At 48.6% G+C, this 22,191-nt stretch overlaps 1 protein-coding gene across 7 annotated transcripts in view; it reads left to right on the top strand.

The window, feature by feature from the left end:
• KIF6 (kinesin family member 6) overlaps nucleotides 1-22,191 on the top strand; it is a 423,767-nt gene that overhangs the window by 376,123 nt on the left and 25,453 nt on the right. For all 7 annotated transcript variants that reach the window (XM_044378327.3, XM_026482835.4, XM_057304795.1 and 4 more), the window contains 2 exons: nucleotides 18,030-18,114; nucleotides 19,119-19,254. In XM_044378327.3, the coding sequence (XP_044234262.2) occupies nucleotides 18,030-18,114; nucleotides 19,119-19,254 (221 nt within the window). The remainder of the gene's footprint in view (nucleotides 1-18,029; nucleotides 18,115-19,118; nucleotides 19,255-22,191) is intronic.

Here is a 22,191-nt window from a genome sequence, read left to right as displayed (position 1 = left end):
TAACTTTGCTCAGCTCCGGGATGCAAAGGAACACGCGTGTGCAGCCTGTGCCATAACCAGCGTACCACACTGCCCTCAGCCCTGTGCAGGGCATTGTGGAGTTCACAGAGGGACAGAGACCCAATGCCTGCCCTCAGAGGGTTTCTACTCTAGCCAGCATAAGGGGAAATACACATAAAAAGGTAACTCTTCATCTAATTTTGGATTTAGTCACACATACTATCCTATTCACCACCCTCTTCCCACTGTAGCCCCAAACCGGTACAGCCTTGGCCTCTGTCATGAAGCCTTGCCTGACCCCATACCCCCAAGCCTGCTTTGTCCTCCAGTCTCACACACCTCCGGAAGGCACCAACCTTATTTTGTAATGTGTATTGTCATAGCTGTATCCTCCATGCTGAAACGTGAGATCCTGGAAAGCTGGGTGCGTCCAATTAATCTTTTTACCCCTCGCAGCCGGCCCGGGCAATAAATAGGCCAAATCAGTGCTTCCCCAGATGCCTTCCAGACCCACACATCTTGCAGAAGTATAATGAGACATTTGAACATAAAATAAAATAAGTCCATTTACAGGAAGTAGAAGGAGTAAGTACTTGTGGACCCCACAGCTGAGCCGATCACAGTACAGCAGCAATAAATTTAGCTCTCTCTTATCTAGCCACTAAGCAGAACGGGAAGCTCCCAGAGTTACAGAGTTTTCGTTTTCTGACAACAGGAAGTGTACTAACTAATTTATCTGCAGAAATAGAATTTCTTCCAGGAACAAAACACAAACCAGAATTTATTGTACAGATTCTTATTAAAAGACACTGAGTGACACAGTGAGCAATGTGCTCAACTGCGGTCTTACAAAAGATGCCGAAATGTTGTCCCCCCAGATGATTCTTTTTTTTTTTTTTTTTTTTTTTTTTTTTATTAATAATGATTTTTTATTATATTATGTTAGTCACCATACAGTACATCCCCGGTTTTCGATGTAAGGCTCGATGATTCATTAGTTGTGTATAACACCCAGTGCACCATGCAATATGTGCCCTCCTTACTACCCATCACCGGTCTATCCCATTCCCCCACCCCCCTCCCCTCTGTAGCCCTCAGTTTGTTTCTCATAGTCCATAGTCTCTCATGTTTCATTCCCCCTTCTGATTACCCCCCCTTTCTTTATCCCTTTCTTCCCCTACTGATCATTCTAGTTCTTATGTTCCATAGATGAGAGAAATCATATGATAGTTGTCTTTCTCTGCTTGACTTATTTCACTAAGCATTATCTCCTCCAGTGCCGTCCATGTTGTAGCAAATGTTGAGAACTCATTCTTTCTGATTGCTGAGTAATATTCCATTGTATATATGGACCACAACTTCTTAATCCAGTCATCTGTTGCAGGGCATCTCGGCTCCTTCCACGATTTAGCTATTGTGGACATTGCTGCTATGAACATTCCCCCAGATGATTCTTATATCGGCCCTCAATAAAAGCAAGAGGCCTGACATTAAAGCACAACTCATTGAAAACATTTATGTGAGCGGTCGAGGTAATTGCTGCAGGTACTCTGCTTTCTGATGGTTGCACAAAGCAGGAATAAAACCAGGAGAAGGTAGCCCCAGGAATGTGGGCTATAGCCTCTCTCTTAAGTGTCTCTTTTGAGCAATATTTGATCAGTTCGGCTCACGATCGAAACTCTACCAAATGCCTGTGATTCAGATTTAAGACATGTGGCACTTACCGGTATATGAAGTGTGTCAGGTGAGAGGGACAGGCCATGAGAGCTTCGAGAACTTACCAGAGGGAGTAGTCCCTGGAGTTGTCACCAAGGCCACAGGCCTAGGATGAGCCACGAGGAATGGGCAGGATTCAGAATCTCAGAGCAGAGTGGGGAGGTAGTTGACCTATGGAGGGTGTGTGGTGGGGGGGGTATGTATGTGGGGGTCAGGTGTATGGGGGGGTGTGTATATGGTGTGGGGGTGGTATGTGGGGTGTGGGTGTATGTGAGGGTGGGTGGGGTGTGTGTATGTTTTGTGTGGGTGGGTATATGTGGGGTATGTGTTTTTGTGTGTGGAGGGTAGAGGGAGAGGACTTTCTGGGGGAGTTATCTGAAGTCGTGGAGGGAAAATCTAAAATGGTGAATTGGGCCAGTTCACTGAGAACCTTGAATCGGAGCATTTATCTTATGGGCAGTTGAGCCACTGAACATTTTTGAGCAAGGAAGTTTTGGTCAAAGAGACCTTGTAGAGAAAGAAAGCCCCCAAGCAGTCATTCCAATTCTTAAGCATTTCTGACTGACTGATGAGTAAATAATCTGTACCCCCCCCCAGCCCTTTGCCCACTTGCCCTGCACTGGACTGGTCCTCTGGGCACACATGCTTCCAGCCCAAGCTCAGGGAGGGCCTCCAGGATGTCTGGCTGTCTGAGTGAATCTGCTGCCGACATCACCCACTGAGATATGATGCCCCAGGTTGCTGCACACTGATCTGCTGCTGACATCGCCCACTGAGATATGATGCCCCAGGTTGCTGCACACTGATCACTTGCCCTGCAGACTGGTCTGGCCCCTTGTAGGTAGGTGGTCAGTCCATTCTTTTGTTCTGTGGTAGATGGAAGTGGGGAGATCACTGCCCTTGAAAAGCTCACAGTTGCTCCCCACACAAGCTGTCCATGTTGGATAACACCACACCTTTCTGTGCATTTATCCCTTGACCCAACTTCTGTGAAAACGTAACCTACTGGAACGTTCCATTGCCTCTACGTGTAGCCATGTTTTTTATATACTATTACAGAAGATAGAAATAATAATGATTAAATAAGTAAAAAGCCATGAGCATGACATTGGCAGGTTCCAAATGGCATCTGAGATTCCCCCCACCCCCGATACTGGCCTCTTGAATACTAGTCTTCCTCTCCCCTCCCCCATCCCTCTCACTACCCCAGGAGCAGAGATCCTTTGAACAAAAGAAGCCCCCGAGAACAGTCTATTGTTGTTGCTGTGTCACGTGGACCCTTGGGTTGCCCCTGGGCGGTGTGTGCTACCTGACCCTGAAAATGGGGCAGTGACAGCTGTCCCTCGCAGGGGCCTTGAGGAGGGTTGGGAGAGCCCCTGAGGCCAGAGGCTGCCTATTCTACCGCAGGCTTGTTCCAGCTTAGAGTCTGCTGAGGAGTTCTTTTCTCCGGAACAGAAGTCCGGCGGTGGCCTCTTGAGCCATCCCATCTGCTCTCCAGACAGAGGCCTCTGCCTCTCCGAACTGCTGTTTAAGCCTGAACCTGGAACTGCTTTTTTGGAATTCTGCTCCTGGGGATAACAAACTTGAGAGAAAGCAAAAGGTCAGCGTGTCATCCATTTATTTATCAGACTTCCCTGAACACCTCGTATGATCTAGGCAGTACGTGAAACCAGAAACTCCAGTCTATGGGGAGGAAGCACTGATTGGCATGGACCTGGAGGGGACCTTCCGGCACTCTCTAGCTCAGTGGTTTTCAGAATGGATTCTCTGGGACCTAGGTGTTCTTAGAGAGCCTGAGGCGAGGGGTAGAGGAGCCAGCACGCAAGCGGCGGGGCCCCAGGATTTTTGCCCACCCTGATTCAACCAAAGCAAGTTCTATTTCCCTTTTTGCTGTGAAGCCTTTGTTTGAAGAAAAGCTTCTGCAGCTTTTAACATATCTTCCTTCAGACCTTATGGCTCTAAGACATTTCCAGAGGCAGATTCCCAGCTCGCCTCCCCGGAACTCTCTGAGTTTCCTCTGGACTCACACAGAACTCTGCTCATACCTCTGTGATAGGACTTATCACATTGTGTGCTAATTATTCAGTCTTTTATCCATTTCCTCCACTCAGCAGAGGATCTTTATTTCCCCAACACTGAGCACAGTGATCAGCACTCAGTAGGTCCTCCGTGAAGGTTTGCTCTGTGACTAGGTTCCAACATCTATAAAATGAGGTGGTCGGACCAAGTGACATCCTATGCCCAGCACATCCTGAAACTGAGCCGCCGTTTGCGGTTGCCTGTTGAATGAACAAATGAACCTAATGCTCTTCAGCCCTCAGGTGCCATGATTTTACCTCCTTGTGAGTGCAGACCTCCTTAAGCCGTGCAGGAAACGTAGCCTTGGTAAGGAGAAGCGTGAGGGCTTGGATTAGAGGTGCCTGCGTCCTCTCAGAAAGGAATGATCCAAATGTGAACCCCAGGAGTAAGGCAGAGTATAAAGGAAGCAGCTGCCCCAAAGGCTGAGATGGCATCTCAGTTGGTTCCAGAAGGACTCAGGTGGCTCTGTAAGACCAGTGATAAATTCTCTCCGCCTGAGTCGATTCTAATCCACAGTTGCTTGTGAATATAGGGCCAACTTCTGTGGCATGAGGCCAAATCTGGCCAGATTCCCAGGCTCAAGATGGAGTCTGTGGGTAAGGAGACCCCACCCTAATTCCTTGCCGAGTTCCCAATTGCCAAGGCCCCATCCCTCTGGGTAGTTCCAGACTTCCTCACCAGCCATTTTGGAGAATAGAAGGTGGCTCTGGGCATCAGCCCTGGTGCCAGCCTTGAACTGCTGCTGTGGTTTAATTTAAAAAAAAAAAAAACAACACTCACCTTAGAGTCAGGAGGGCCCTGCTTGAATCATACCTCTACCTTTTGCTAGTCTGTGACCTTGGTCCATCAACCTTCCTGAATTTCCATTTCCTTGTCCATAAGAGAAGAACATCTGCTCCCCAGGGCTGGTCTGAGTACCGGGTGAGGTGTGTTTGTGCTGGAGTCGAGGACAGAGTAGATGCTCAGAAAATCATCATGAAACCTGTCTCTGAGTGCCAGGAACCAGACAACCAGATGCCCAGGCAGCAGACACAGCCCCCTGCGGCAGAGCTGACCACAGCTCTGGGCCAACAGCACCAGTTGGCATAACTGGTGGAGGTCACTACATTTCTGCATTCACCATGTCCCTCCACCCACTTATGCTCATAGGCACCATTAATCACTCTACCTTGAAAAAATAAAGTCACTGTCTCTCCCATTGAGCACTGATTAAGGATGGTCCTCTTACCAGTTGCCAGGGCCATTTTATTCATCATGCAAATGTGCAGGAACCATGGGTGCTACTTTGAATGAATTAGACATTTGACCAATGTCCTAGTCAGTTGGGGCTGCTATCACAAAGCACCATAGGCTAGATGCATGATAAACAACAGGAATTTATTTTTCCACAGTTCCAGAGGGTGGAAGCTGGAAATTAGGGTGGCAGCATGGTGGTTCTAGTGAAGGCCCTCCTCTGGGTCGCAGACTGCCAGCTTCTCATTGTGTCCTCACACGGCAGAAGAGGAGTGAGCTAGCTCTCTGACTTCTTTTTTTTTTTAATAATATTTTTTTATCATATTATGTTAGTCACCATACAGTACATCCCTAGTTTTTGATGTAAAGTTCCATGATTCATTACTTGCGTATAACACCCAGTTCACCATGCAATACATGCCCTCCTTAATACTCATCACCAGCCTATCCCATTCCCCCACCCCCTCCCCTCTGAAGCCCTCAGTTTGTTTCCCACAGTCCATAGTCTCTAAGGGCACTAATCCCCTTCATGAGGGCTCCACCCCCATGACCTAATTACCTTCCAAAGGCCTCATCTCCAAATATCATCACATTGGGGATTCAATTTCAACATATGAATTTCGGGGTTACATAAATGAACATATAGACAATCATATATGTATAATGTATAACAAATATATACAACATATATCACATATAATAAACATACAACCAGTCAAATATATAGAAGACAAAATTCTAACCTCTTGATGTCATCTGGTAGGCTAAAATGTATCGTGGCTGGCCCCTCTAGCTGGCACAAGTGATAAAAATCACCATTTGTGTTTGGCAAGTCCCAGCCCAGGAAAGGTCTTGGTGTTCCCTAGAAACAATTCTGTTACATAGGAATGGAGCTAGGTAGGACTAATTTCCCCAAAAGCTCATTTCCCCAAACAAGTTGATCATGAGTTTGGGGAAAACCTACCAACAGGAAACCAGCATCATTCTTATCATAGCAAACAGCCAAACAAACAAACAAAAACAAAAACAGAAGATAACCCAAAGTTCCCCTGAGTAGGCAGGTAGATAGATGAGCTACAGCTATGATATATTCATATGATATGATATAGGTAGTAAGGAGGGCACGTATTGCATGGTGCACTGGGTGTTATACGCAAGTAATGAATCATGGAACTTTACATCAAAAACTAGGGATGTACTGTGTGGTGACTAACAATATAATAAAAAAAATATTATTTAAAAAAAATTCACATTCATATAATGGAACACCGTAGATAATTAAAGATGAATAAACTAGAACCACATGTAACAATATGAATAAATCTCAGAAACACAATGATGATTGCAAGAAAGAAAATTGCTGAAGGGTATATGTGGAATGATGCCATTTATGTAAATTCTAAAATTGCTGATGTTGTGTATTGGGGAGAGGGAAGTGGAGCTTTGTGTTATAGTACAAGATAACATAAGTACAGAAAAACACATAAAACATATGTACAGATGTACAGTCCAACAAATACTTACAAACAGAACCCTTCTGCCACCTCCTCTTAGGTCAAGAAATAGCTAAGTAATGAAGTAATTTTAAGGGATGTTAGAGATGCAGGGTAAGAGTGGGCCAGCAAGAAGGGAAGGTCTGCAGGACCATCAGGACAGTGTTATCTTTGGGAGGCAGGGATAGTAGATGGGATGGGGTGCTAAGGAGGCCTCCCCCAGCTCTGCAATGTTCTCATTCAAACACACAGGCACACACACCGAAGCACCTATGGCGTACTATCAAGATTTTCCAAATACAGAGGCAGAATGTGGGTGTTATTTATACACTCTCTAAACTTTTTTGTGTTTGAAATGGCTTATAATAATTTCCAGAGCTCAATGAAGGATTAGATTCCAAGGATTCAGAGATCAAACAAAAATTACTGTTTAGTGGAATCCCCATGCTAGTAGTGATCGTGAAAACCAAATCCCTATTCAATTCTGATTAACCTTCCTTTCCTCACTACCACAGTTTGTGTCAGGAGCATTTTTTTTTTTAAAGATTTTATTCATTTATTCGACAGAGATACAGACAGCCAGCGAGAGAGGGAACACAAGCAGGGGGAGTGGGAGAGGAAGAAGCAGGCTCATAGCGGAGGAGCCTGATGTGGGGCTCGATCCCACAACGCTGGGATCACGCCCTGAGCCGAAGACAGACGCTTAACCGCTGTGCCACCCAGGCGCCCCAGGAGCATTTTACTTAAAGATGGGAACAGAAAATTTACCACTTCTCATTTCCTTCTCTAGGTGCCTCCTATCCTCTAGGGGGGACTTAATAGCTAAAGAGGGTGTGCCTGACACATTGAGCAATGCAGGGGAGGTGATTGTAAGACCGCCTTTTGTTGTTCTTCCACTTTAAGTCTTCGCAGTAGGGACAGTTCGTCCTCTGCCCTGGTTGGAAATTGGACAGCTCAGTAACCCAGTTGCTCCTTCATTGTTAATTACAAACAAAACAAACAAGAACCAAAAAATATTGGCCATTTTATATTATAGCTACAGTCTCAACAATCCAAATGTCATTCAAAGCTAAGACTTCTCTCCTTTTCCCCAGCTAAGGCTAACTACCCTGAGGAAAGGGATACAATCATCTCCTTCTCTTTCTAAGATACTTCCTCCCTCAGTCTGCTGAGCTCAATTTCCCCTGACTCCAAGAAGGATTTGGAAAGGAGGAGGAAGGGCAGTTGGTAAAGATGTCACTTGAGTGGTACTTTGTAACACAGCTTTGTGCTCTCTGGGCCTGGCAGATGTTCCAAGGTGACTCTTCCTCACTTGGGGTACTTTCATGGGTCCCTGGAGGCCCCTCAGCAGCAGGTCCCTTGACCTGATGGAATGTACCTTATAAGACAATTGTTTACCCACTTTGAGCCTTTATGGGTCAGGCTCCAAACACAAAGCAGATTACTCAAATTAATAATCAAATTGGTGGGGCACCTGGGTGGCTCAGTCAGGTAAGAGTTCAACTCTTGATTTCAGCTCAGGTGATGATCTCAGGGCCGTGAGATCGTGCCCACATTGTGTTTCCATGCTGAAGTAGAGCCTGCTTAAGATTCTCTCTCTCCCTTTTCCCCCTGCTTGCATTCTCTCTCTCTCTCTAAAAAAAAAAAATCAAATTAGGTATTGTAAAGAAAGTTGAATACAAGTCTATTGACAAAGGTATTAGCAGAGTACAGGGAAACGCAGAGGTTGTAACAACAGCAGGGAGGGCAGGAAACATTGCTGCCCCTAGACCTGAGGGGGCAAGAAGAGTGAACAGTTACCAGAACCTGAAGACAGAAAGGGCTGTGCAGAAAGGCTTAGGCCATCTGATAGGAGCTATGACTTCAGTCAAGCTGTGCATCCAATTCACAGCCCCTCTCTCCCCTCCCATGCCTCCAGTCACTTGCCCACACTCACCATTGGCTAAGCCCAGCCAGAAGGTGAGGGGTAAGAATCCCATTGTTCCACCAGCCAGCTTCCCAGGGCAAGTAGCAAAAGAGTAGAAGATGCTGGAGGGAGAACTTAAGGGAGCAAAAGAGATAGATGCAGGGCTCAGCCCCCAGGCATTCTGTGGTCTACTGCCAACTTTCTTTCTACTTAGGTTCCATTGCCTTTGGAATGGCCCTGTTAAAAAGGATCTGTTTTTTCCACTGAAAGAAAAAAAAGGATCTGAGTTTTAAGTGTGTGCTAGGGAATAATTGGTGTGTGGAGACGCATCTCTTCCCAGCTCCAAATTCAGGAACATCATGTTGGTAGCTTGAAATCAGCCATGATGGGAGTAATTACACCCCACATTGTTTCCACAGAAGCAGAGCAGCAACTCTCTGGTCTTGCTCCCAGACATCAGCCCATGCCCTGCTAGAGAGTCCCTGAATGGGAATCAGATTTCTGTCCACTGTGCATGTACACACACACACACAACACACACCCCACACACATGCACAGTTTCCCAAGGATTTTTACTAAGCTTTCTGAGTGGTCTTCAAACCCCCTGAAGACCTTTGAGGGAGCGAGAAGGACCTCCACACACATCATCCCCAGTGAAGAGGATAAGGCCAACTTAATGCAAACTGCCAGCTTTCTTTAAAGAAATTATCTTCAAAATTTTCTTTTGGCCCTTGTCTTGATATGGGGTATTTTGGTTGTCTTGCAAGCTCTTGCCGTCATACTTTGAAAATGTGCCAGCTCGACTGTGTGGTCCACCTCAGAACTCACTTCTGACTTTAATGTGTAATAAATTTTTTGGAAATGAACAGATTGATTTACAAATTGGCTAGCAGCAGATAAGTTTGCTCAAAGTGGAAGGAGATGGTTTTATTAAGGATCCTCAACTCAATTCCTAAAAGTCCTAAAATGTCTCTTATAAGCCAGTCAAAAGAATCAACTAAATCTTACCAACCATCATCATTAGGGGTTTTTATAGGAGGAAGGCCCATGCTCGCTGTCACAGGCATGAGAAAAACTGCCCTCCCACAGGTCGTATGTGCCCTGAGAACACTCCAGACTGGCTTGTTCCAGTGTGACAAAGATGTAACTGGGTTTTAGGGATGCCAAGGTTCTTGCTAACTTCTGTCTGAAAAGCCGCTCAGACTGAGGTCACCACTGGTCAGGGAGACTGCAGTGACAGACAGTAGACTCACCAAGGGACTCAGGTTTTGAGAGAAACCCTGTGTTCGGAAATGTGAGCTCACTTCTGAGGAGTGGAGGAGCCTCAGTGGGCTGGAAAGCAGGCAGGAGCAGCATCTGGACCCTCTGAAGGAGAGTCACCATGCCAGGCTCTGAGTGGTTGCGACCAGAGAATGCTGACTGCAAACCAAAGATGGATCTGGGGCAGAAAGGACTGTGGAGAGAGAGAGAAGAGCTCCTCTTTGAACAGATGTGACCATGGAAGGGACCCTGTGCCAAGCTGAAGTGAGTAATGGCACTAGAAATGTCTTTCCTGTGTCTGCGGCATGCTTCCCGGGGTGTGCCTGCAAGTCCACACAGACCCTGGTGCACGCTGACCCTCTGCACGGTTCGCCTCCTCCACAGGCAACATGGAGGGGGGAAAGAAGCAAATGCAGAAGGAGAGAGGCTGCCCTCCGAGGGCCGTGATCTTGGGCAGAGAGGCCCAGAGTAGAACAAGGGAGGTTCCTCAGGCAGCGGGAGATGGCAGACAGCCTTCTATAGGGGGTGTCTAGGTCTGTGTTTTGCTCTAAAAAGGCTTCCCTGACAGTTCCGGTTGTACGAAAGCATGGCTGCTCCCTGAGGAGATGGCAGCTGAGTGACTGTGGACCTGTGCCTGTGGGTGTCAGTGTGCCCAAAAGATTATCAGTTCCAGCCATGCATCCACAGGGTATTCATCACACCCTTAAGCCTGAGCATGTCGGAGGCAGCTAAGGTGTCACAAAATCAACACGAAGATGGATGGTGGCCCTGAGCGCCTGCCAGTGTGTGAACACTCCAACTGACGATAAATTTGAGCCATTAAACAGGAAATGGTCTGATTGGAAAGCCAGACTTTTTGCCTCTGAGCTGCTGACCATTGTAGTAATTGAGTTAGTGACACCATCAATCTCCGTAAGAATAGACACGTTGACCTCTCAAACAGGTGAGGCTGAGTGATCTATGGCTCTATGAGATGCATTAGCCCCAAAAGGCCCAGAGTGGGTGTTCAGTGAATGAATCATCATTGTATAGCTGAGGAGACCGGCTAGAATGCCTCCCTGGCCCTGAGGTCTTGTCAGCCATGATAGAGCCACGTAACTCATGGTTTCCTCCCACACGGGGCACTGGACCAGCAACTGCCATGTTGGGCCCTGTAGCCTTTGCTCGTCAGAAACCTCTGGAAGCCCATGGGTGCCGTTTTGGCTCTGGCACCCCATTGCAAATTTCAATATTGCCTTCCTTAGGACTCCTAGCACACAGTCTAGGAGACGAGCAGGCTGGCCCTGGGTCTTCCAGCAGCTGAACTTGGGAAAGATGCAGACTCCAGTAAGGACAACTCCTCACACCCAGCAGACGAGCTGCAAATACCAAGTGGGATCAGGCTGCAGGCCAGGGTTTCGGTTAGTAAAGGGCAATCTTCACAGGCCAGCACTCAAGGAGAGACCGAGACTTTCTCTCAACCCCAGCTGCAGATCTGAAAGTCATTCATGGAAAAAGGGCATTGCCTTCAAGTACCAAGGACAAGTCAATCCTGACATCAATGATCTGCCCCATGGCTTCCTTCATTATCAGAATCACTTCCCGAGTAAAAAGTACCAGCTTTGAAGTGAGACAGAGCTGGGTCCTGACCCCATCTCTACTAACTAGCAGTGTGACCCTGGGCAGATTGTTTCCCCTGTCAGAGCTCAGTTTCCCCATCTGTAGTGGGGGTTGTGAAGATTATATAAGATAAGACACAGGAAAAATTGGAGAGCTATATACGGAAGAATGAAACTTGACCATTCTCTTACGCCATACACAAAGATAAACTCTAAATGGATGAAAGACCTCAATGTGAGACAGGAATCCAACAAAATCTAGGATTTTCCTCCTCTAGGAGGAGAACATAGGCAGTAACCTCTTCAACATCAGCCACAGCAACTTCTTCAAGACATGTCTCCAAAACAAGGGAAACAAAAGTGAAAATGAACTTTTGGGACTTCATCAAGATAAAAAGCTTCTGCACAGAAAAGGAAACAGTCAACAAAACAAAGAGGCAACCCACAGAATGGGAGATGATATTTGCAAATGACAGTATAGATAAAGGACAGTATCCAAAATCTATAAAGAACTTCACAAACTCAACACCCAAAAAACAAATAATCAAGTCAAAAAATGGACAGAAGACATGAACAGACACTTCTCCAGAGAAGACATACGAATGGCTAATAGACACATGAAAAAATGTTCAACATCATTAGCCATCAGGGAAATTCAAATCAAAACCACATTGAGATACCACCTTACACCAGTTAGAATGGCAAAAATTGACAGGGCAAGAAACAACAAATGTTGGAGAGGATGTGGAGAAAGGGGATCCCTCTTACACTGTTGGTGGGAATGTAAGCTGGTGCAGCCACTTTGGAAAACAGTGTGGAGGTTCCTCAAAAAGTTAAAAATAGTGCTACCCTATGACCCAGCAATTGTACTACTGGGTGTTTACCCCACAGATACAGATGTAGTGAAAAGAAGGGGAACATGCACCCCAATGTTCGCAGCAGCAATACCCACAATAGCCAAACTGTGGAAGGAGCTGAGATGCCCTTCAACAGATGAACAGATAAAGAAGATGTGGTTCATACATACAATAGAATATTACTCAGCCATCAGAAAGAATGACTACCCACCATTTGCATCGACATGGATGGAACTGGAGGAGATAATGCTAAGTGAAATAGGTCAAGCAGAGAGAGACAATTATCATATGGTTTCACTCATATGTGGAACATAAGCAATAGCATGGAGGACAATAGGAGAAGGAAGGGAAAAATGAAGCGGGGGACAGAGGGGGAGATGAACCATGAGAGACTATGGACTCTGGGAAACAAACTGAGGGTTTCAGAGGAGAGGAGGGTGGGGGAATGGGTTTGCCTGGTGGTAGTTATTAAGGAGGAGCACAGGGTGTTATATGCAAACAATGAATCATGGAACCCTACATCAAAAGCTAATGATGTACTGTATGGTGACTAACATAACATGATAAATTTTAAAAAATAAAATTTAAATTTAAAAATAATAAGATAAGACCCAGGAAGTATCTGACCCATGGTGCAACCCGGTGGTGGATATCATGGCTCACATTTTGTCTACCCTCTACAGGGTCAAGGGCAGGCAGCTCCAGCCCTACAAATAGTGTGTCTTCCTTCTGGAACCCCCTGGGCCCCTTTTCCCTAGTGGGGCTCCCAAAAGTCTGGAGAGTGGATGGGGCCAAAGGGACCCGCCGGCCCCTTGTACTGTCCCATCTAAACCGCTGCAGGTTCTGCATTGCTTGCGAGGATTGCATGGAGCACGTGCATCAAACCTGGGCTCAAAGCCTTGAGCAGTGTTTCTTAACCAGGGCTGAGCATCTGAGTCTCCATGGAACCTAAGGGAAAATTCTAACTCAGTAGGTCTAGAGCAGGGCCCAGCTGTCTCTGTGCTTTTACCATCCTCTCATGTGCACACCCAGTAGAGAGCCACTGAACCAAAGAAATTCTGTTCTGCACATTTCAGACACTGAATGACTGTAGGAGAGTGGGTTTTTTGAGGGGGCGGGGCGCATGGGCAAGCACGCATGCGTGTTATGTTTGAGAGGAGGGTATGGGGAAGCAGGAAGAGGAGTTATAATGATCTCACCAGGTAGGAGGGGACCCCTGGGAGGCCGACCTTCCTAGCAGGTGACTCTCTTCTCCTGGCGCTGCTGGTTCCTGAATACCTGACACTTCAGATGTAGGGTCAGCCTGGGACTGTGGGTGCCCTGTTTGGAGTTTCATATACTATTTGACCACTCAGGGCTCCCTCCTTGTGTGACATTCAGATCTACGGCTGCTGGAACGAAACCCTTCTTTCTTGCTTTTGTATTTCTTTGGAGCCGGCTGCCCCAGGCACAGTCACCATGTCACCTCATAGGCCACTCAGGGCTATGACCCCCTGTGCGCCTGTCCCAGCCAGAATCCTGTGATTGAAAGAACGGCCCCCTGTGCCTCCTGTCAGGTGACTGGAGGCTCTGTTCCTGGCCACGGTCCCAGTGGGCACGGAGACCTACAAAGCCCAAATGCCCTTCAGTTACCCCTCTTCCTCTGTTCTTGCTCAGCGGCTTTTGTTCAGTTCCCTTTCAGTTCCCAGCCGCTCTTTCTCTTCGGACAAGACTGATAAGCCCAACCTCAGGAAGCATCAGAAGCAGCCAGGGGCTGTCTCCTGCTGGGGTTATAATGCATTTCACTAAGCAGACATCACCTTTGGCAATAACCCATGGGTTGCCATGACAACGTGGACAGCTTGTGTCTTGGGGATATGTTGTGCCCCCATTCTGGCTGCCCAAAGTCCCTTTCCCCAGCTTTCTTTCCCACATCCTTTCAATAGGCGCATAGCATCCTGGCGCCAGCTCACACGGACCATTCTTTAGTTCAGAGCAGCTTTGTCTTAATCAGCAAAAAACCGCTTGGCTTAGCTATCAAAGGGATAGATCAAACCATTTCTGTCCTCAGAATGCTCTAGCCTCCGTCTCTGTGAAAGCTAAGATCATTACCAGGGTCTACAAGATCCTACATGCTCTGGCCTCAGCTCCCACCAGTCTCCCCTTCCAACTTTCCCAGACACATTGGCCCTCTCACAGTTCCACAGGTACATCCAAGCAGATGTACCTCAGGCCCTTTGCACTCCTTGCTATACTCTCCATCCTGATTTCTGCATGCTTGTTCCCTCCCTTCATTCAAGTCTTTGCCCCCTCCTCAGAGACACCTCCCTGACCACTCTACCTAACATAGCAGCCCTCCACCCTTTATCCAGCTTTCTCTCCTCGTGGTGCCCTTCAGACCCTGGCATTATGTCAACTCAGTTTTTTGTTGGTTCAATGTCCACCTTCCCCAGCAGACTGCCCCTGGAATGGGGGCAGCCCATTTGTTACATGAGTGAATGAATGACCAGCCATGGATTCGAAGCTGGCTTTTCTATTTGGCAGCTTTATGGCATGGTGCAAGTCATCTGGTTACCCAAGCCTTGGTCTCCTTGTCTGAAAAACAGAGGTGATGATATCTGCTAGCTAGAATGACAGGAATAAATGAGGCAGCACAGAGAGTAGAACCGAGAGCATGCCCCAAAAACAAGAGCTGACATCCTCTCTTATTCTTGGGTCAGCTGCATTCAGAGTAGTGTTCTCCCTGCCCTAGGCTCCTGGACACCCACGCAACTCCAAGGCACCTGCCACTGTGATCTTCCAGGGGAGCCTGCAAGATGCCCGAGGAAAAGACAGCCAGCGACAGTGCGGGGCGAGAGCCCTCTCCTACAGATGGGCTCTGCGCTCATGCTGGGGCAGCCACAGCCTTTAAATGGGAGACCAGGTCATCTCGGGCTCCCTGCATGAGGCCCTTAGAGACAGTCTCTGCCAGACTGGGTGAGACGCCCCTGTGCGGATCCAGCGCCCTGCCCTCACCCTCCTCCAGCAATCTCTCATACAGAGTGTGTCTGCAGGCTGCCCAGCCAGCCACTACACAGCAGGGTCTTCACTAAATTGCTCAGGGGTTCCCTTGGCGTGGCACCAAAAAGTGTTAAAAGGAGGAAGGAGATTCACGGCTTTTCTTTTTCAACAAGCTGGAAGATAGATTTGCTCATTTCTGAAACAGTTAAGAGACAGAGAAACGTTCTGTCCAAGTCCTACTATTATCAGTGAGATGTGAAGACACTACCTTCAGTTTATCACATCTGACGTTTCTCAGAGAGGGCAAGGGCCGGTGCCCACACAGAGCATTGAGGGTCCCCTGCACGTGGAGCCTGCAGAAAGCACAGGGGAGATCCTAAGAGCAGCTGCAGGCCCAGTCCCTGCCCTCCAGCGGCTTCCGGTGCCTAGGCTGGGTGAGCGTGGGCAACGTGGACAGGCAGCCAACTCATCAGGGGCAAAAACCACACTAGCCCAGGTGACATGTCATCTACAGTTGGCGAGTCGAATGGCATCTACGTCTCCCGTGTTTAGATGGAGTAAGACACTTGTCCAGTCAGCTTCCAAGAGACAGTTGCCACTTGGCACATGGGAGAGAGAGCATCAGTGTCTGGAAGATTAAGGACAGACTCCTGACCTGCTTTGCATATTTATCAATGAGTTAGGTAATGACATAAAAGGTAGCTAAAATGGACAGAATAAAGGCATGGCAGAATAAGGACCTCTCAGAAGGCTTAACCCCCAATAGATGGAAAGTGTGGCATTTAGGATCAAAAGGACAATCACGCTGAAATAAGATGTGTTTTGACAACCACTCATAAAAATATGAAAGTGTTGGTGGGGCGCCTGGGTGGCGCAGTGGTTAAGCATCTGCCTTCGGCTCAGGGCGTGATCGCAGCGTTCTGGGTTTGAACCCCACATCAGGCTCCTCCACTAAGAGCCTGCTTCTTCCTCTCCCACTCCCCCTGCTTGTGTTCCCTCTCTCGCTGGCTGTCTCTCTCTGTCAAATAAATAAATAAAATCTTTAAAAAAATATATGAAAGTGTTGAAACTAACCACAAGCTTAATAGAGGCCGGTGACAAACTGACAGGCCATGACAATGACAAAGCTGTTGAAAAACGAAAAAGGCATGGGGGACGGGGAGGCTGCCTGGTTTACACACTGAGCTCTTTGGAACCAGAAAAATTTGAGTTCAAATCCCAGCTCTGCTCATTAGCTGTGTGACTTTGGGTTATTCACAGCTCTCTCTGAGCCTCAGAATCTAACTGAAATGAGATGGTAAGACCTTCCCTGCTGGGTTATTTTGAGAATTAGCAATAAGGTATTGGGCACCTAGCCCAGTGCCTGGTAGAACTTGGCAGAACCTAGCAGACAACAGGCATTCAATAAATGGTCGTTGTTCATAATTTACCTGCTAGAGAAATAGAGAATGCACGATTTTTAAAGGTTGGAGGGCCGTTCTCTACCTGTCTCTTTCAGACCTATCCAAAGTATTCTGTCCAGGTTTAGAGCCTAACCCTTAAGGTCGGACAGAGAGCAGCCATGTCACTGAGCCCTTGGGTGGGGGAGTCGGGCAGAGTCAGCCTGAGAATAAAAGTTCCAAATACATGGTTGGTACATTATTTTGTTGTGGTTGTGAAAATCTCTAAAGGGCGTCAAAGGAAGGAAGAAAGACATGCTGTGCTGCCCTGCAGACCCAAAGTAGAGGTGGGAAAAAGTTAGTGGGATGGGTTTTAGCTCAAAGGAAGAGGAAACAGAGCTACCCACCATGAAATGGGCTCCTGTGCCAAGTGAGCTCCCCGTCCCCGGAAGTATTTGGGCAGAAAGCAGATGACCATCTGTCAGAAATGCTAATAGAAGGAATTTCTGGTTCCAAGGCCCTCTCATCCAAACAAAGCTGGATTTGGATCTGGGTTCCTGAAGTTAACCGAGTGGCCTTGGGCAAGTTAACCTCTTTGAACCTCAGTGTCCTTCCCTGCCAAACGAGAACAATAATGCTTCAAATGAGTACTAGAAGGATGAAGTCCAATCATGTCCAGAAAGCCCGTGGCCCAAAGTAGATTCTCCCCCGACGTGGAGTGAAAAAGCAGAGCTGTGTGACTTCCAAGATACCCTCTGTGAGGCTAGGAAATGCAGAGCAGCCACAGAGACTGCTAGGAGGATAAGTAGAGCTCACCCAGCAGGCTAGGAGGGCCCAGGACCCAGACAAGCACCTCGCCAGAGCGGGCAACTAGGTAACCAGTAGCAGGGGTCAGCATACCTGGGAACACAGCCCTCACCAGGACCGTGGTCTGGTCCTGTCACTCTGTCTCGTGGGCAGGGTGTCTGAGCGTGTTGTTAGCTCTAGCTGTGTGTTAGCATAGCTTGGGTTCCTCAGGCTTGGCAACCTCTGCTTTGGAGGGAAGTCAAAGACAGGAGAAAGGATTGGAGGCCAGAGACCCTCGGCACCTCAACGGGTGCAAAGACAGATGTGACGGATGTGAGACGGGTTAGTGATGTCTTCCCATTAGTGAGGGGCTCTGGAGCAGAGGATGGGAAAATGCTATTTTGCATCTTCCCTGGGGATTCAAGAGGAAATAAGTGAACTCGACAGTAGAAGGATTAGTAGCAATGTAAGGATGAATTCTCTTCCAGTGACAGATGTTGGACTGTGGGAGGGACAGCCGAAATAATCATGGAAGCCTCTCCTCGGAGGCTTTCAGCCGAGCAGAGATCGCCATCCAGAGGAGGGAGCTGAAGCAGACTCCCACCCAAAGGCCCCAGAAGGTCCTCACAGAGTCCTCTTTCGTCTTGGAATGCACTTTACCCTGTCCTCCGCCCAAAATATCACACTTCTCCTTTAACCGTTCTTCCTTGTTGGAATAACCCATTGACATCTCCCTTCCACAGGCATTTCAGAAAACACAGCCATGCCTTCGAAGCCAGACTTGCTGGAAGAGAAGCTTCGATCCCAACTGGAGGAAGAAAAGATAAGGTACCCTTTTGTTCCCCTCGTACACCCTGACCCCAGGCTCCTTGGGCCCTTGTGGATACCGGGAGCTGCCCAGGCCCAGTGGACCAGCTACTTCCCAGCCCACGTCTGGAGCTGCTCTGGGAAGTGGGTCCAGTAGTTGGGTCCTCCAATAGCTGGAGGGTGTGCTGCCTTTGAGCGGACAGATGTGGAATGCAGGGACCATAAGCAGTGTGGGGTTGGAATTGGGAGCAGAAGGCCTAGCCAGGCCCTGGAGCCCACAGAGAGGTTTGCTTGTTGGCACCCTCCCAAGCCCCAGGTCCCGGGCTGCCTCTCAGGAGCAAGTAGGCTTATCTACTGCTGCCATCTAGAGGAGCCAAGAAGTATGACCACGGGGGGCTCCCTCAGGCCTGTAGCTCAGCCCCCACTTCGCTCCTGAGTCTCCTCACCTGCAGGGCGCCCTGAGAGCCTCACACCCTCTCGCAGCCAGTCAGGGCCTCAAGATGATGTCCCTAACAGAGTGAGGAGCCTCCAGCATCAGCAGACACGTGGCCGTAACTGATACTCAGCATGGTCACAGACTTTCACTTAACACTACGGTCCAGCTCTATCGTTCATTCCTTGATTGATGTGTTCAACCAATGTTTGCTATGCCCCGCAGGCCACGGAGAGCATCTTTTCATAGGACTGTGTGGAGGACTGAATGACTTGCTATGCTGAGGCCCTAGAGCAATGCCTGCCCCGTAGTAAGGGCCCAGTAGCGGTAGCCGTCCTTCTGGAAGGAGGAGAATTCATCTCAGACTCAGAGCCCGTGAGCCTGCTCGACAAAACCACGTGGTTCTGCTCCTCTGTGAGGGACTCGAGCCCAGGCCCTGGCCCCTGGCCTCCGTGGGCTCCCCTGGGGTCCCAGTCCCTGGCTGCAGCGCGACACCGCCAGACCTCTGAGGCACAGGCCCCTCAGTGACACTCCGTTCTGGCCTTTCCCCCCCGCCAGTGATTTTCAAGACTCTTCCCTGATTTCACTGTAGGTATAAACAGATGTTCATGCGTCTGAAGGCCCTCAAGGTGGAGATCGAGCACTTGCAGCTGCTCATGGACAAGGCCAAGGTGAAGCTGCAGAAGGAGTTTGAAGCCTGGTGGACAGAGGAAGCCACCAGCCTGCAGGTATTAGCAGCTGTCCCCTTCGCTGCCCCAGAGCCCGCCCTCCTCCTGGGGCCTGGGGAATGTTAGGGCGACTGGGGAGAGGCTGTCAGAGGCAGAAGAGCGGGAGCTTCAGCCCACAGGCCTACATGCTCTCAGCCTCGGCTCATAGGCAAGTGCTCATCTTAGTAACGAGGAATGCCAGCGGCCAGGGTCTCACTGTCTCCGTGCTCCGTGCTGACACATAGAAATGTGGAGGATGGAACGTGTGGCCAGACCAGTGGATTCGCCACTGTTGCTTTGTGTGTTGTTGTCCTGTGATATCATATTGACAATAGTGACTGTTTTTTACTACAGTCATATATATATATGTGTGTGTATACATATGTATATATATATGTAAATATATATTTCTACAATTTATATATAAGTTATAGAAATTTTGGAAAATAGAAAAAAACACAGAGGGAGTTAAGATGGCGGAGGAGTAGGGGACCCCTTTTACAGCCGGTCCCCTGAGTCGAGCTGGATAGGTACCAGACCAGCCTAAATAACCACGGAATCAGCCTGAGACGCAGGATGATGCATCTGGATCTCTACAAATGAACATCTCCAGCGCTGAGTATTGAGGTACGAAGAGGGGAGCTGTAAACCGTGCACAGATATCAGAAGATAAACGGAAGGGGGAGGGAGCCGCCGCGTTTGGGCTCTGGGAAGCGGCAGCCACCTGCACGGGGGAGCGGACGGACTCACAGAGGGCACCCGCGAGAGAGCGGACTGAGACCCGTGAGCCGTGAACGCGCGCGCCACCAGGCATCTCCCGGAACACCGGAATCCCGGTGTGCTCACGGGATCCAGACTGAGACCGGGAGCTCCTGGAGCGCGCGTGGGGCGGCTGGCGGCTGGCGGGCCACCTGCACGGGGGAGCGGGCGGGCTCGCGGTCGGCACCCGCGAAACAGCAGACTGAGACCCTGAACCGGGTGCGCGCGCCACCAGGCTTCTCCCGAAACTCCGGAATCCAGGTGTGCTCACCGGGCATAGACTGAGACCGGGAGACCCGGGAGCGTGCGGGGCGGCCGGTGGCTGGCGGCATTAGAAACACAAAGGACAGAGCCGCGCCGGCCCTGGAAGTGAGGGCAGGGACGCCGAGTTGGTGCGCACATCCTGGGACCCTGCAGGGTTGAGCAGCACCAACAGTAATAGAGTTAAAGTGGCCAGAACATCAGTGGAGAACAGGCTGCAATCCCTCTGTTCTGTGACAATGCAGCCTCTGCTGCTCTGACCTCAGAAGAGGCATAGCCGGCCGCCAGGGAAAGCCGCCAGAGAACAAAAGCCTGGAAATACCGGCTCAGAGAGTGCCCATCCCCATCCTCCCTCGCAGGGGACACGGAGACTCTAACCAAACAGGGTTGCCTGAGTATCGGCGCGGCAGGCCCCTCCCCCAGAAGGCAGGCTGAAAAATCAAGAAGCCCACAACCCGAGGCGCCTGGGTGGCGCAGTCATTGAGCGCCTGTCTCCGGCTTAGGGCGAGATCCCAGCGTTCCGGAAAGGAGTCCCTCATCGGGCTCCTCCGCTGGGAGCCTGCTTCTTCCTCTCTCACTCCCCTGCTTCTGTTCCATTCTTGCTGACTGTCTGTCTCCCTCTCTCAGATAAGTAAATAAATAAAATCTTTAAAGAAGAAGCCCACATCTCTAAGATCCCTATAAAACAAGGGGCACGGCCTGGGACCCAGTCAATAATTTTGGGCTCTGGACAACCCCGCAACCTCCCCTCATTAGAATGACAAGAAGGAGAAGCCCCCCCCCCCAGCAAAGAAAAGACAGTGAGTCAGTGGCCTCTGCCACAGAAGTAACGGATATGGATGTAACCAAATTATCAGAAATGGAATTCAGAGTAACAATGGTCAAGATAATGAGTAGGCTTGAAAAAAGTATTCAGGAAAATGTTACTGAGAATATAGAATCCCTAAGGGCGGAAATGAGAGCGAATTTGACAGAAATTAAAAATTCTATGAGCCAAATGCAGGCAAAACTAGAGGCTCTGATGGCCAGGGTCACCGAAGCGGAGGAAAGGGTTAGTGAATTGGAGGATGGGTTAATAGAGGAAAAAATAAAAATAGAAGATGGTCTTAAAAAAATCCACGCCCACGAATGTTGGCTACGGGAGATTACTGACTCAACGAAACGATCCAATGTTAGAATCATCGGCATCCCCGAGGGGGTGGAGAAAAACAGAGGTCTAGAAGAGATATTTGAACAAATTGTAGCTGAAAACTTCCCTAATCTAGCGAGGGAAACAAAAATTCGTGTCCAAGAGGCAGAGAGGACCCCTCCCAAGCTCAACCATGACAGACCTACACCACGTCACGTCATAGTGCAATTCACAAATATGAGATCCAAGGATACAGTATTGAAAGCAGCCAGGGCAAAGAAATTTCTCACGTACCAAGGCAAAGGCATCAGAATTAAGTCAGACCTGTCTACACAGACCTGGAATGAGAGAAAGGGTTGGGGGAGCATTTTTAAAGCTCTTTCAGAGAAAAACATGCAGCCAAGGATCCTTTATCCAGCAAGGCTGTCATTCAGAATTGATGGAGAAATAAAGACATTTCAGAATCGACAGTCACTAGCCAATTTCGTAACCACGAAACCAGCCCTACAGGAGGTATTACGGGGGGTTCTATAAAAGTAAAAAGGCCCCAAGAGTGATACAAAACAGAAAGTCACAGCCAATACGAACAAAGACTTTACTGACAACATGGCAGAATTAAAAGCATATCTCTCAGTACTCAGTCTTAACATTAATGGTTTAAATTCTTACTTTAAACGCCACAGGGTTGCAGATTGGATAAAAAGAAATGACCCATCCATTTGCTGTCTACAAGAGACTCATTTCGAACCCAAAGATGCATTCAGACTGAGAGTAAGGGGAGGGAGTACCATCTTTCACGCAAATGGACC

This window comes from Ursus arctos, unplaced genomic scaffold (assembly GCF_023065955.2).
Source record: "Ursus arctos isolate Adak ecotype North America unplaced genomic scaffold, UrsArc2.0 scaffold_31, whole genome shotgun sequence".
NCBI classification, from domain to species: Eukaryota; Metazoa; Chordata; class Mammalia; order Carnivora; family Ursidae; genus Ursus; species Ursus arctos.
This window is presented reverse-complemented; position numbering and strand designations above follow the sequence as displayed.